Here is a 15,077-nt window from a genome sequence, read left to right as displayed (position 1 = left end):
TCCCGAGTCTTCCTCCTTGCAAGGACCTTCCTGCTGGCGGAGAAGGGGCCTGGATGGGAAGACCCCTCTGGGGTCCCCCGCAAGGCAGGACAGCATTTGCTATCCCCAGCTGCTCAGGGAGCACCTGATGAGGCTTGGGGGTCCGGTGCTGTAAGGGCCAAAGGCTAGCCAGCAGGCCAAGCCCTGGGCTTCACTGCCAAAGAACCACGGGGGGCCTCCGTCGTACTGCAGGTCACTTTTTAAAAAAAAATAGGTTTGATGCAAGGGGCGCGTGACACGGTACGCACACGTCCCTGGAGATGTGAGGCACAGAAGGATTTGGCTGCGTTGCGTGTTATGTGACGCTCGCCAAAGGCTCCTGCTCTCCGCTCGCTGTGAGCCAGGCTAGCGAGAGGCGCGGCACCTCCAACCAAGCCCCCGGCCCCCCGCCCGGTGAGACGGGACCCGTGTTGTGTCCCCAGACGGAGGCTCGAGCTCTGGGCACGGAGCCGTGGCTTCCTACTCAGACTGATGCCGGCCGCGGCTGGCGTCCGACCCGGAGGGAGCGCTTGCTGCTTCGTGAGTGCCGGCGTGTAACGGGCCCTCGGTCACCGCCCCACTGCCTCCCACGGAGCTGACCCGCTGAAGACGCAACCCCATCTCTGCTTCAAGCCCCTCGGGGGCAGGAGGGGAAAGCCCGAGGTCTGAAGGCTGGAGGCGAGGATGGGCTGTCGCTTTTGGGGCAGAAGGAAAGGCTGGGAAGCACAAGAGCCCACGCTGCTTCCCTGGGAGAAGAGTGCAGATGGGAAGAGCCTGCCTCGGTCAGCCTGGGCTGGGGACACCTGGACCCTGCAGTGTCACGTGTGCTGGGGGAACGAAACGATCGCTGGCCTGGGAGGCAAAGGACAATTTATGTTGCCAGCGTGCCTAGTCGGGAACGGCAAGCCAAGTGCAGCAGAGTTACTCGGGGGGAGAGGGGAGCCTTACAGGGATCTACGTTACAGGCAGCGCCCGCCGGCCTCCTGGAGACAGCCCGGTCCCGCGCAGGTGGAGCGCCTCGGCTCAGAACCAGCACGGCATCCACATGAAGGAGCCCAGGGCAGCCCCCGTGGCAGCCCCGGCCAGCAGCCCCAGAGCCATGTGGTCTCCCGACACGCGGTAGGGGTCCTCGCGGACGATCACGTGAGTCACGCCGGGCGCTGAGGGGCAGAAACACAGAGATGCAGGATGAGCAGGGGGGACAGTGCAGAAGGGGGGAAGATCCCGCCTTCACCTCCAGCCCATCGCAGGGGAGCTCTGCCTCCGAACGGGGTCCCTCCAGCTCTCGGTCCCTGGCAGATGCGCTTAGGCTTGCAACGGGCTTGGGCAGAGCAGGCACCTCGGCTTCCCTGTGCTAGACAGTGGCTTTCTGGGGGCTCCTATGAAGACCCCTGTCTGACTAGTGACGTTCGTGACCTACTCTTGGATGGTCTCTGGTGGCTTTGTTGAGGCTTGGTTGGTCAGCTGCTTCCAGGAGCTGGCAACCTGGGAGCAGGGGGGTCCAGAAAGGCCGGGTCTCTGCAGTGATCCCTGTATTGGGGGCCGGGAACTCCTCCTGGGGCACTGCCCGCTTGGCTGTTGCCGTGTGCGATACTCAGCGCTGGCCCCAAAACAGCAGTGGTGGTGCGGCAGTGCAAGCCATGCTCGTCTCTCCTTTGTGGCCGGATACTTAAAGCAACAAAACCCTTAGAGCAGTGAGGTTCCTGCCCAGAGGATCGGCGGGATCACCCCTATCCAAACCATCCTAGAGGCGTCCATAATCTACCTTCTTAGTAAACGTACTATCAACCCTAGCACAACGCAAGACATCACACCCAAACCTGCCACAGGTAAAACCGGGGAAATACAGTTGCCGACATCCTGCTTGGGCAAAAGGTTGATAATATAAACTTAAGATATCCCAGGAAGAGGGCCACAGTCCCTGCTACAGAGGAAGGCAATGGCAACGTAGACGCACAGCAATGTAGACACAGGGCAATGCAGGCACGTCACCGGCGAGGCGCGCTCCCTGGGTGTAGTGCACCACTACGGCGATGTAGCAACAAGATCTACCCACGCGCCGCGTGCACGGAGCAGGACAGGCAGCGACACGAAAGCATGCAACTAAAGCATGATGACGTGTAGACGCGCCCGCATAGACCAGACCCGGGCAGGTACACAACCATCTCCCCCACGTGGTGTTAGGACACATTTGGTCTATGGGGGGGCCTGTCTCTGTGATACCTTTTTTTAAGACTAGAGGGGATCTAGTGTGATTGGGTCTGATGGGTACAGAAAGGCGAAGTGACTTTACCAAGGGTGGCCACGGTCGCATGGTAAAACCAGGTCCAGGCTCTAGCTACTTCATGGCCTCTCCAGGTTGGGCCAAGGGGAGGCGGTAGGAACATTTATAAGCAGGCTAACAGGAGGGAAGAGACACTTATATCTCTCCCTTAGGAAGCATTGCCCTGCCTGGCTTTTATTAACCTGCACACAAAGCCATTTTCGTAACGGGGAATCTGGGGCCTTCTTTCAAAGTGCCTCAATACGGCCAGTTAGCCAAGAAGAGTTCAACTCTGCTGAGCCAGGCCTCGGGCCCAACCGCCTGTGAAATCGCACAAAGGCGCCTGTACCCGAGCCGTGACCGCAGGGGGAACCAGAGCTCTTGGCTATGAGCTTGCACAGCCTCATGCGAGGCAAAGCCGGTGAGCTTTGGGCTTGAAGTTGTAGCAAAGGAAGTGCAGGTCGGATACCTGGACATGCTTCTTCGCTGCAAGAATAGGGAGGCAGTGGAATAGACGTTTGGGGGGGTGTGGGCTCTCCATCGCTGGGGGTGCTCCAGAAGAGGTTGGACGGACACTAGGCGTAGCGATGCCCATGCTCTATGGGGATTGGGCCATGCCCCGGGGCTTTGCTGGTCCCATCTCCTTGTCTGCCACATGTCAAGATGCTTTTAAACCTTCCTTGGAGGCACTGGGTGTCGGCTGCAGGCAAGCCAGGCTGTGCCAGTGCTCCTGCTGGGACCAAACCTGGAGGGCCCTGGCTAGAGGGTCTTGACCCTCCGCTCAGGGTCAGACCGACGCCACATTTGGGGTCAGGAATGAGTGTTCCCCTATTGTCATGTTGGTACAGACTGTGGGGGGGCTTTTGCCTTCCTCTGTAGTGGGGGCACGGCCTCTACCTGGGATCTCTTGAGCATATATCAATAACATTGCAAGAGGTTGGCTGCCACGGTCCCCCTGCTTTACCAGTGGCAGGTTCAGGTGTTAGGTCTGTGTTGCATCAGGGCTGATGGTGTCTGATGCAGAGTTTAGATTATGGATTATATGGGGTGGCTTGCATGGGACTGACCCTGCCTCAGGCAGGGGGTTGCACTAGATGTGACCTCTTAAGGTCCCTTCCAGCCCCACTCCTCTGAGATTCCTGTAGCACCGCTGGGGACCCCGCTCCCCCACAATGCGAGCAAGCCTGGAAATGGCCTGCTCGGGTCAGGCTCCCCGGGAGCATGAAGGTTTAATGCTGAGATCTGGACTCATTAGTCATTACTGTCTTGATGCAGTATTGTGTCAGATGAAAGGGGCTGGAGACCCAACGCCCCAAACTGGGACGTCCCTTCAACTAGCCCCCTTTCCCATTTTCTCCCCCACCTCTGCAGTGTCCCAGTGCAGACCCTGTCTCCCACTCTGGCCCACAGGGATGCAAGACCCATGTTTGCACATGTGCTGACCCCCGGCAAGTGCTGGGGCTGGTCGGGATGGATTTGGCCATGCACAGGCCAAATCGCCACAGCCTGGCACTGAGCACCCGTCAGCTGCAGTTCTGAAACGGTGCCGCCAGATGTCATCCCCTCATCAGGGATGCGGCCAGCTGAGCTGAGCACAGAGCACCAAGGGGCTTTGGCTCGTTAGACGCCCGGCAAGGCTGAACCAGGACAGGGAGATGTCTCCTAAGCTCCTGGTCACTCAGCTGCTTGCCCATCCAGTGGCCTGCATGCAGCGAGCTGGCTGGGTCCCAGCCCGGCCTCGAGCAGGCATCTGTCTGCATTGCAAAGCAGTGCCTCTGCAGACGCCTGCGAAGAGCTGGTCAGATTATGTGGAGCAAATGCCTCTTCCCTTCCTTCTGGGCCAGGGGCTGGGTTAGCGAGGGGTAAGCCTGCGCTGCTACTACCTTTTATGGGACGAAGAACCAGTTTGGGGCTTGACAGCTGCCGGTCTCTCTAGGTTCACTCTTAATATTTAGGCACCTCACCACATATTAGATGCCTTAATCTGCAGATAAGGCATATAAAGGCCATATAAAAAATCATGTATAAAGTGGCATTAACACCACAAGGGGCCATCTGGTTGCCCGTCTCCCCTAAGTCCAGTCCAGGAAGTGTCAACACAGCAACCATCCGACTCCATGAAAGGCCCCAAGCCCTTACAATGCAGGAACAGGTGAAAAGGGAATATTATGCTTTTCAAATGGGTTGTGCAGGTAAATACCACCAGAAAGTGCCAGAGGGCTGCAGCAGTGACATGCACTTGGGAGCGACGCTCTTGATTTCTCGCTTTTCTCCAAATAAGAGGGATGTGGATTCTCTATAACCTAATCCTTTTTATCACAGTATCTGCAAGGGTATCACATAACAACATGATCTTTTCTCTTTTCCTGGGTAAGCTAAGTCAGGGATTGAATTCAACCTTGTTGCAAAAATCAAGTCCCTTTCACTCCAGAGTGAACTGAGCGTCTTCTTGGCTCCGGGATCAGAAGTGAGCAAAATCATCCCTCAGTTGAGGATGTACGGAGTAGGCAACACTGCCTTCGAGAGATGGGAACTGGATCATGCAACAGGCAGACAGCAAGGGTGTCTGGGATCCGTTCCACATCCTCCATGTAATCTTCAACCTCCTACGTCTCGCCTGGTAGCCAAAGCCCGTCCCCCCACAAAATCTGGACCCCTAGTGATCAAAGCCAGGGGGAGAAAGCTGTGCTGAAGCATACGTACCTCCGTACTGGTGGCCGTAGTACCCGGATCTGATGTACATCGCCTGGTGGGAATCCAGGGGCACCGTCTGGTAATAGTCATCATACGGGTCGTAGACGTGGACCTAGGAGGGAAGGACAGCACTGCTACTGGGAATGACACCAAGGTGACTTCTTCTTCCAGCGCTCTGTCTTGGCTGGGCTGCCAGGGAGCCCTGATGCCTTTCCTAACGTGCCATTGCAGCAGGTTACGTTAATTTGGGGTAACCAGTGACTCTAAGGCCCTTTCTTAGACCATGACTTGTGTGTGCAGCACGTGTGCCCATGCGTGCATGCACGCCCACCCCCCAGCACACTGCATCTGCATCGCTGGACTCCTCAGCAGGGTGCAGTTTAACAAACTGCCTCTCCCACCACGATTAGCCAGGCAGTGTTAACGGCGACCATGGAGCATTTATTTCCTACGTTCTCGTGCATGGCCTGTCCTGGGAATCTGATTCCACGTCTTTACTGAGCTGCTGGTTTCTGGGGTGAGGCCTCCGGAGAGCGTGGGACTGGCTTTTGTGCAGATCAGCAACTCCCTGCTCTGCCCCTCCTATTACCCTGTATTTATCTGTCATTTTTAAGTCTGCTCAGGAGCTTCTTAATGATCCGAGATCTTAAACCAGTTTGAAATGGGTTTCCTGCCCCTGGAAACATTTCTGTCCTTCGTTGCACTGACGCGCAGGTGTCCCTCCAAAAAAGGGCCTCTGGATCTGGTCCTATTTCCACTGAAACCTATGGCACAATTCCCTGTTAGATTTACTGGGGGTAAGATCGGATCCCGAAGCAGTGAATGGATGAAGGCATCACCCAAAAAACAGCGGCCAGAGGGGTCCTTGCTAGGTTACAACTGCAGGTGCAAGGGAACAGCCGCTCCCTACGTTTCCGAGCTGCGGCAAAGCCGGCACCAAAAGGTGGCTAATCCACGTGTTCGCTGTGCCGGGTATGAGCAGCAGGAATCGGGACACCTGGGTTCGATTCTGGCTGGGCTCACTGGGATGTCTCTGTGCCCCGTCCGCTCGGTGGCTGGGGCAGGGGGAAGGAGCGCCAGTCTGAGCTGGACCGATGTTGGGCCCGGAGGAATGAGTGGAGCGAGGGGGCTGGGACAGAGCATAACATTATGGCTGTTTGGACCCTACTTTGTTTCCCACCGCGCCAGGGCACTCAGCCCCCAGCCTGGTGCACCCACGGAGTAAAGCACCGATGGGAGCTTGCCCTGTCTGTGGACTGGCCGGGGTGCTAGCCTGTCTGATGCCGGCAAGGTCCCTCCTGGGCTGCACTTGCTAGAATCGCTCCCTGGGCTCACCGAGGTGGCTTAGCTAGAGCGGAGCTGGCAGTCTGCACAGACACCCACGTGCCAAGGATGCAAAACCAGGACAGGACTAGGGGTCTGTGCCGATCTCCCACCACAGCTCTAACAGGAGCATGTGCTCAGAAGGGGGCGGCTCTTATCTGCCCAGAAGGGTTCGACTTCACAGCTCGTCATGTATTGCACCCGGGCAAGCAGGCCTGAGTCCTCGTGCACAGCGAGACCCCTGAGCTTCAAGAGGAGTCCCAGTCCCAGCCCAATGAGCCCAAATGCGTGCAAGGGATGAAGGACCCCTGAGGCCTGCACTGCTCCCACTGCCCAGCTGGTCTCCACCTCTAAGGGTCCATTCCCCACGGCCCCTTGGGACCTGCACCTCACTGGCATCCACGGGATGCATCCCTGTGCAACAGGCGGGCGGACTGTGAAAGAGTGGCTCCGAGTCTACCAGCCGCCCCCCCCAAAGCAGCACTTGGCAGCAGGTGTCCTCCAGCCTTACAGGACAAGCATGGCTGAGGCCGCCTAAACCCATTGCACTAATCGAGCTCCTCCAAGCTTCTTTGTAGCCTTTTGCTTAACATGCAGGCCACGGAGGCCAGTGACAATGTCTGAGGCCAGGTGTAGGACATGGAGCTCTCTTAGCATGGTTATAGTCCCAACCCTGGCCTTGGCTGCAGTCCCTGTGTTGCTGTACGGGCAGGGGTGACCAACCTTTTCGGCCAGATGAGCAACGGCAGGCTGGTCCACGGGCCAGATCCCATTGCTGGGCCTGATATGGTTTGTGGAAATGTGGCGGTGGGGGAGCGGTGACAGAGTTAATTGCTGCTGCTCTCCTGCCACCAAATTCCCAAACCTGTGGGGAGCCCGGTGGGTTGGAGGATATGACTCCCTGGGTCGGAGCTGGCCCACGAGCCGGGGCTCGAGCACCCCTGCTGTACAGGAACACACTACATGTGCTGAGCAAATGCACGTCCGATGCGGACCCCGGCACAGGGCTTGCTGGGATGTGCTGGCGACGGGGTAGGGCTAAAGCCTTCTGAGCACCAGGCACGCTGGGCCAGCAGAGCAACTCACAGGGGCCTGCTGAAACCCACCTCAACTTACAGCAGCCCCAAGGCTGCTCTACTTTGTGCGGAGGCCTGGGCAGGGGCAGAACTGGGTTTGGAATAAAGGAGGGATAAACTGTGGTTTGAAAGCATTTGGGGGCCTTGCCCTCCTTGGTGCACATCTCTGAGTCGGGACCTTCGAATTCAGCCTGGCTTGGGAACGCGGTGGCAGGCAGCCCTCCCCCAAGTGCGGTTCAACTGCCAGCATTTTGCTCCTGGCAGGGAGCCGCCGGTGGGGAATTGGACCCCCTTGCAGTGGAGACCAGGTCAAAAGTGAACCTGAGAAAACAGGCTCCAAAATTTGTTGCATGAGCAAAAGCTCTGTCCTTCCCCCCCAGCCTTGGCAGGACCTTAACGATGGGGGTCAGGGGCTCGGCCACCTGCTTGTCGGACTGTAACGACACGCGTTTCCCCCAGAACAACACGCCACAAGGAATCTGCGTGCTGCCGTCCCGAGCGTGTTTTACACACGCGCTCTCAGGGGAACGCCGCACAGCTCGGCGCTCCGCTCCAGGCACACAGACTCCATATCCCCAGCTAAAAAGGCCTGGACACCGGGCCCCAATCCAGCCAGGCTTTCAACCTCCCAGATGAGAGATGCATCCAACACTTCATTATCTTGCCCGGCTGGGGGGAAACCAAATCCCTTCACTCAGCCCAGCAGGACAGGGCCTAATTAGCTGCTTCGCACGTTAACGGGGCAGCTGAAAACTCGGCCTCTTGCTCGGCACTGACTCGAAGAGGTCAGGGTGGACAAAGAGAGGCCGGAGGACGGGACAACCCCCACCTCCTCTCCGCAAGACGAGCGGGCAGGAGCCAGAGGCACTGGGATGCCAGACGGGCTCCGACACGGAGCGGGAAGGGGCAAGGGCCAGCCGGAGAGAAGCGGGAGTTGGACTTTTCATCTCCGTGCTGCATAAAGAGCCCTCCAGCCGTGGCCGCTTTCTTTCTTGGCTTTGCACAGAGGGACGGCTGCGACGCACCCTCCAGCAGCCACAAAGCAAAGGACAGAGCCACAGCTTACGACCTCCCTAGGGCCGAGGGCACCTTCTCCAACTGGGCAGAGCATCCCCTCTCAGCGGGCTCCCCGGCCCCATCCAGATCCCGAACCGGCTTCCCTCCCGCAAGGCCGCGTGCGTGCAGGCCTGACCTTGACAGCGCCGGAGAGGACTGCGAGGGCAGGGCTGGAGCGGCCGCACGAGGACAGTCCTCGCCTGCCGCCTGCCTCGCAGCCCCTTGCGCAGCATAAATCAAAATGCTTATCAACCTCCCAGCTGGCGCTGACTCCTTGCCCCAGTCACCGGTGTGTCGTAATCTCCTTCTCTCACTCCGCTCGCTCAATACACAATTAACGCTCCAGCGGCTTGGGGTCCAGGGCTGGCTCTGCATGCACAGCAAGGGGGGAGAGGGTAGGCAAATCCAAGGTTATCTGCCTCTCGTGCTTATTCACTTCAGATTTGCACCGCTCTTGCCTTCAACTTCTCGCTGTCGCCCCGGCTCTGACATGCACATGAGGCCGTCTCCCTTCCCAAGGGCGAGCCTGGGCATGGGCATAGCGAGGTGGGCTAGGGAGTAGGGAGCTCCTTGAGGAATGGTGAGACCACAAGCCCCCAAATCCTCCAGCATGCGGTCAGGTTGGCTGAGATCCTTTTGGGCATTTGGGAGTTGGGCACCTTGCCGTGTTTGCAGGAGATCCTGAGTGTGGGGCTGCCTTCCTGCCCCGCATCTGCACATCTCCGTGGGGTCCAGTGACTCCCTAGGTGCCTCTGTGGAGCAGGACGTGCCGGCTGGAGCCCTCTGCTTGGTGTCTTCCCTTGGCTTTTAGCCTGTATCCTTCATCTGGTTCCTGCTCTGTTGTTCCTTGTCCCAAGAAATCTCTTGCGCGCCGAGTAGCTTCCCTCCAGCTGTTGAGGGGCCGTGTAGCTCCTGGGGAGGCTCGGCCTCCTGTCGCAGAGCAGCAGAGAGGCCCGACTGTGTCTGCAGACCCGGCCTGGCACCCTCTGCCTTGGTGCTGCAGCACAGGAAGAAGCGGTGGAGCTTATCGGGGGATGAGAAACATTACGGCCGACGGCTTGAGGCTTGCATGTGGATGCGGGTGCGGAGCAGGGAGTTTCCTGCCAACGACTTGCCGTGCAGCCTTGGTCCGGTCACTCAATCCTCGCTGTGAGGCAGAGAGCCCGACGGAGGTCCTGGTGAGGCGGGATTCGCCCGGCTGGGAAGGAGGCTGCGGAGACGTCCAGGGGAGCGGTTCTCTCCCTGCTGCTTCCTTGCCGTTGGGTGAGGTCGGGAGCATCTTCCTCCTTAGGAGACAACAGGAGACGAAGGGCCTGGCCTCCTCTGGCAGCTCGGTAACTGGCCGCGATCTGACGTGCTTGCCGGCATGCCCGGCTCCTACTAGGAAGACATAGGGAGGGAGGAAGGCATGCTGACCCCGACTCGTGCTGCCCTGGGGCCGGAGGGCAGAGCCAGGAGCCAGGGGCGCTGTGGCAGCACACTCTCCTTCCCAAGGCAGAGTTTGTCCTCCGCTGCAGGGCAGGGGAAACCGAGCCACAGACGTTTGATGCCACAGGCAAAACCAGGACAAAGCACGTGGGTCCTAATTCCTGGCCTCTTGCTCTGACCTCCCTCCTTCATTTCAGGTCTCCTGCCTCCTCCCACCCTGCTCCCATCGCAGACATCCGGGGCACGCCTTCCTCGTGGGCTTCAGACTCCTGCTCTTCCCGAAACCACCCCTCTACTCCAGCGCCTGCACCCCTGCGGCGTCCGGTTCCTCCTCCCCTGCTTTTCATCAGAGCACAAACCTTTCCGCAATCCTCAGATGTTGTGTGACCCAGGGTCTCTTCTCCCCTCTTCCATTTACAAGACCTCTAAGATGCTATATCATGCACGCGGCATCTCCAGAAAGCCCCAGCGGCACTACTGCTTGCAGCTTCCACGAGGGATGGCCACCAGCACCCCTATATTATAAAGAGGAAACTGGACTATGGAGGGGGGAGGAGGGGGGATCTGTCCAAGGTCCCAGAGCAAATACAAGGCAGAGGAAAGAGAAGACTTCAAGCATTCCTACTTAAGTCCTTGCAGGATTGGGGCCCCGCTCCCATCCGTGGCCCCTCTGATGCCCACAGTAAAGCTCCCGTTTCCTGCCTAGTGCAGGGGGGCAGGACCCGACGGTCTTGCGAGGCCCCTTCCAGCCCCTAGCCACCTGCGAATCTGTGAGAGCTCATTCACAGATGAGCAGTAGGCAGCAGAGCTCAAATCCCGGCTCCACGCTTCTGTGCCAAATACCTCCTCAACTGTTCTTCAGGCAAGGTACATACACTGGGAGGACCCCAGGATACGGCCCACGGCCTTTTTCTCAGGCTAGAGAACCAGTTGCACTAATTGCCAGGATCACACCACTTCCCTTTGGAAAGCCGGCACTTAGATTTGCTTTCGCCAGTCCCTCGTGGCTTCGCGAAATCTACTGACAGCAGCGTGGCGCGTTCCCCGGACGCCTCGGTCGAGGCCAGAGGAAGTGCATCCTATTTGCACGGTCTGCTCTTCCCCCGAACTCCCTTAGCTTTAGCTGGTGCTTTGATTTTTTTGCAAGGCACTTGTACAATAGGAGAAAGCAAGCAGAGCCCAGGAGGGCCCCCGCACTCTGCCAAAGCACTACAGAGCCCCCGCGGGAGGCACCAGCCCCCGCGTTCACAAAGGACCTTCTCCAGTTTATTCTCCGGCGCAACAAGGAGGAGGCTGCCGCCGCGCCTTGGAGAGAAATCCACTTAGCGGGTTGGTTTGGGGAGGTCAGCTCCAAAAGCCACTGCTAATTCCATCCCCAATTAGCAGCTCTCGCTCCTCGGAGAAACGTGCCTTTCTGGACGGCTGTCAGGCCCGCGTTGCGAGAGCGCGCGCTCTCCGTGCGCGCGTCACGGTGCTCTTCTCCCCCAGCCGTACCAGGCAGTGTGATTTTCCACTGGCACTCGACGGTGTGCAGCAGACAGTACAGAGCAGAGGGCTGGAGCCCCCAAGCTTAACCATGCCCCCTCCCCACCCCACTCATCTTTTCTCTTCCTAAAACTCGCCACAAACTGCCAGCGGAAGGGATGCAGCCTTTGCTTGCCTGATACTGCTCTAGTCTTTCCCAAGGCCCCCAGCAGCCTTCTCAGGTCACATGCTCCCTCCAGCTCCAGGCTTTGATCTGTTGAATTACTTCCCAGGCCAGCTCCCCACCAGACATTTTTGCTGGTGGAGCAGGGTGCCATGCTGCTAAAAGCTCCAGGGCACAGGCTTTCCATGCTGCTAAAAGCTCAGCTGCATAGACTCAAATTGTGGACAAAGTGCTTTTGCCAGAGAGCTGATTTCAGGCTCTGAATCTGCCTGAACTGTACCAGAAAAAGAGCCTTTCCCCTCCCCGCTGTATCAGCTGTATCTGCCTAAGGTTTGGCAGCACAGCTGCAGGAGTGGAGGTGAAGCCCCAGCTGTCTCAGCCAGTGGTATGCAAGCTAGGGCTACATTTTAACGAGGGCGGTGGAGCTGATCGGTCAATGCGCAGTGAGCAGTGGCATTGCCATGCACGGATTTTGCTGATCGTGCAGAGATGTGCAGGTAAAAGGGTGTGTGGCCTCAAAAGCTTGAAAACTGCTGCAGTAGCTGCTGCCTCGCAGATGGTCGTCTTCAGTGGGAGAGTCCGCAAGAGTGAGATCAGACGCCCGGCGTCAGCAGCCCTCGAACTCGAGGGGAAATTCTTGTGCCCAGAAAGGCAGCAGCCCCCGTTGTGTCTCCTGGTGGTGGTGGTGGCAGGGAAAGCAGCACCAGGGAACCACAGCAGCTAATGAAGCCATTGCTTGCCCTCACACGTGGCTGGCAGGGCCCTGTGCCCCAGATTTCAGTGGTGGACCCCACCCCTTAAACCCCCAACCCCTCTACAAGCCCTGCAGGCCACACAACACCGCTCCGCAGCCTGGATCTGGCCATAAGTTTGACGTTCCTGGCAGCAGAGAGCCCAATCACGATGCTGAGGTACTAGATGCCAGCCCCACCATGTGTGCCAACCCCAAAATGAGGTGGTGAGGGGCGTCCCCGGCGCTGTGCTCAAGACCCAGGTTTTCAGCACGCTCAAGAGGTTTCCCCAAGGGCAGCGAGACTGAGCATCCTACTGGCACAGTGAAGACAGGTCTTAAGCCGTGATGCAGTTAGCTCGGGTACCAATGCCAGAGCAACTGCAGCATCATAAAGCATCAAGCAGGGTGCGAACCCACCCAGGAGCCCCTGCTTAAATACCCGGGCAGCCCGACAGCACTGAGCTCCACGCTGGTATCAGCATCTGGGCTTCATTGTAAAGCTAGCTCAGGGATGTGTATGCACACCCAGCAGTCACATTTCAGACCCCACCAAAGTCAGACCCTGGGACTTCATTGCTTCCCCCCACCAGTACCCTTCGCTAATGAATAATCAACTTACCCCCCATGGAGATGAGCACCCTTGGGGTCATCTCAGGCTGACGTGCCCCTTCAGTCAGCTAGGCAAGCGGCAGTGTGGGGTAGTGGGAAGGGCACAGTCAGAAAAGACCTGGGTTCTCTTTCTGACCGTGTCCATGGACAAGTTGTTCCCGCCACGCTTTGGCTATTTAGGTTGTAAACAGTCTGGGGAAGGGACTGTCTCTTATTGTGTCACAGTGGGGCAATGTAACTGTGAGCGATAGTGCATTTCCTATTCAGGGCCTGCTTTCAAGCCCACCTTGGAGATTCGTGTTGTCCGCAGTGGGCTGTAGATCAAGCCATGAACTGCCTCTGAATCCCATCATCTCTGTGGCTCTCCTTGAAAGGTCATCTCATTGCCCAGCATCTCTGTAGGACTGAGGGGTCTGGAGTGAAACAGAGGTTTCCCCGCCCCGGTGTGATTGCAACCTCTAGCCATATTCTGGGGGTGTGTGATGCCTTTTCCATGCAGCCTGCAACTGCGCATCTCGATGGAGTGCCTCTGCAGAGGGTGTGCGGGGGGGAGGGTGTGGGCAGAGAAGGAGGGACGTGTCTATTTACAACACATAAAAAAGCAGAAGCCAGGTGAAATGGAAGTAGGACTGACTCACCGGGGTGGCCTTCGCCTCCAGCACTGCCATCTTCCAAGCACTGTAAACAAAACAAAAAAGGGACAAGAATTTGTAAGGGAAAAAAGTAGCTTTAAAACCACCCAGAGCCAAAGCACCTTCTCCGTTCATCTCTCTGGTCTGTCTGCAAGCAGATTTGCTTAGTGAGCACTACAGCAACCAGGCTCTTTCTTGGGCAAAGGGGCGAGAACTCCCCACAGGCCCCCGAAGGCCACCGGGACCTGGGAGGAGACCGGGATGATCTTCCGAAAAGGTCCCGAGGTTGAGATCGGTGGGTCTGCGTCAGCCTCTGGCTCCTGCTTCAAGTGACACGGTGGAAACGTTGGAGTTGGTGCCTGCGAGTCAAACCAGGACCCAGCTTCCCAAACAAGAGTTTTTCTAATGGATGGCCCCGCAAATGCCATTCAGAAGCTGGAAACCCAGCTGGGATTTTTACACCCCAGACCCATTGCCCACAATGATCTGCTAATGGACTTGGGGTGCTTTTGGTTGCTGAGGTGAGGGAGGAAAACCAGACCCCAGCTTGGCCGCCAAGCTGTGCCAGCTCTTCTGAGCTAAAAGGACTCGAGGAGTCTCGTGCTAATAAGATCAGGAGGTAAGAGTTAGGGCAGACAGGCAGCACGGCTCTGCAGGAAGAAGACATCATTTTACTTCGCCACGTGTCTGATCCTACCTGCCCTCCAAGGAAAGTGTTTGATCTCTGACACAAGTCCCAGCTCACAGCGCATCCCAGGATCTCCACTGAACACAAAGCTGTGGCTTTAGGAAGCGATGGTCCTGGCTGCTAGACTGCACAAGTTGGTCCCTAACGCTCCCGTTATGAATCAGGATCTGAACCACCTCTTAAACCAGGTCGCACCATGATCTCTGACTGCCCCGGGGCATACTTGGAGTCGAGGGCAAACTATGTCCCGAATTAGGGAAATACTAAGGGAGACCAATAGCCTGCTCATATGGATTAAGTGAGTACGGCTTTGCTCCCACTTTATGGAGTTCGCTTCCTGCTCTGGGAGCTCATTTTAAGTTGGTCAAGTTCCCTGCAGGAGGTCAAACTACATGGCTTTTCCAGTGGACCCATAGCTCTATCTACAGGATTTATATGGCCCCATTTCTGCAGTCTCCGAGCACCGTCATCTCCAACATGAGAAAAGTCATACAGCGTCCCTATGAAGCAGGGTGCTACTATAGGCAAGGAAACAACATGCAGAAAGGTTAAGCGATTTACCCAAAGCTTCACAGGATGGCCAGGAGCCACCAATGCAGTGCAAGTGAAAAAAGCAAACATGATTTTCGGGTATATTAGGTGGTCATGTCGCTCCTGTTTCACAGCCCTGTAGACAGGTTTTAACTCATTCCACAAGTTACATTTATTGTTGCTTCAATCTTAAATTGAATAATACAGCTGTAGGTCCCCAGCATATTAGCAAAGCTTCTAGTTTATATTTACCTGGAGAGAAATGTGTTGTGTTATATGTGATGATGCACCTCACCTTGTGCAGCCCCCTTTTCAAAATCCTAGATCTGCCCAGGGGTGGTGACAAGGCTGGACTAATACCATTGCGTGAGGCATCGG

At 57.2% G+C, this 15,077-nt stretch overlaps 1 protein-coding gene across 2 annotated transcripts in view; it reads right to left on the bottom strand.

Moving 5' to 3' along the window:
* Positions 1 to 247: 247 nt before the first annotated feature.
* The window catches only part of PLEKHB1 (pleckstrin homology domain containing B1), a 32,709-nt gene continuing 17,879 nt past the window's right edge, over positions 248 to 15,077 (bottom strand). For both annotated transcript variants that reach the window (XM_019530536.1, XM_019530535.1), the window contains exons 5-7: positions 13,487 to 13,526; positions 4,985 to 5,087; positions 248 to 1,178 (exon numbers count right to left, since the gene is read on the bottom strand). In XM_019530536.1, the coding sequence (XP_019386081.1) occupies positions 1,042 to 1,178; positions 4,985 to 5,087; positions 13,487 to 13,526 (280 nt within the window). In that variant the 3' untranslated portion in view covers positions 248 to 1,041. The remainder of the gene's footprint in view (positions 1,179 to 4,984; positions 5,088 to 13,486; positions 13,527 to 15,077) is intronic.

Source organism: Crocodylus porosus, unplaced genomic scaffold (genome assembly GCF_001723895.1).
Source record: "Crocodylus porosus isolate Cpor-Errol unplaced genomic scaffold, CroPor_comp1, whole genome shotgun sequence".
In the NCBI taxonomy this organism is placed as follows: Eukaryota; Metazoa; Chordata; order Crocodylia; family Crocodylidae; genus Crocodylus; species Crocodylus porosus.
The sequence above is the reverse complement of the archived record's forward strand: the minus strand, read 5'-3'. Positions and strand labels throughout refer to the sequence as shown.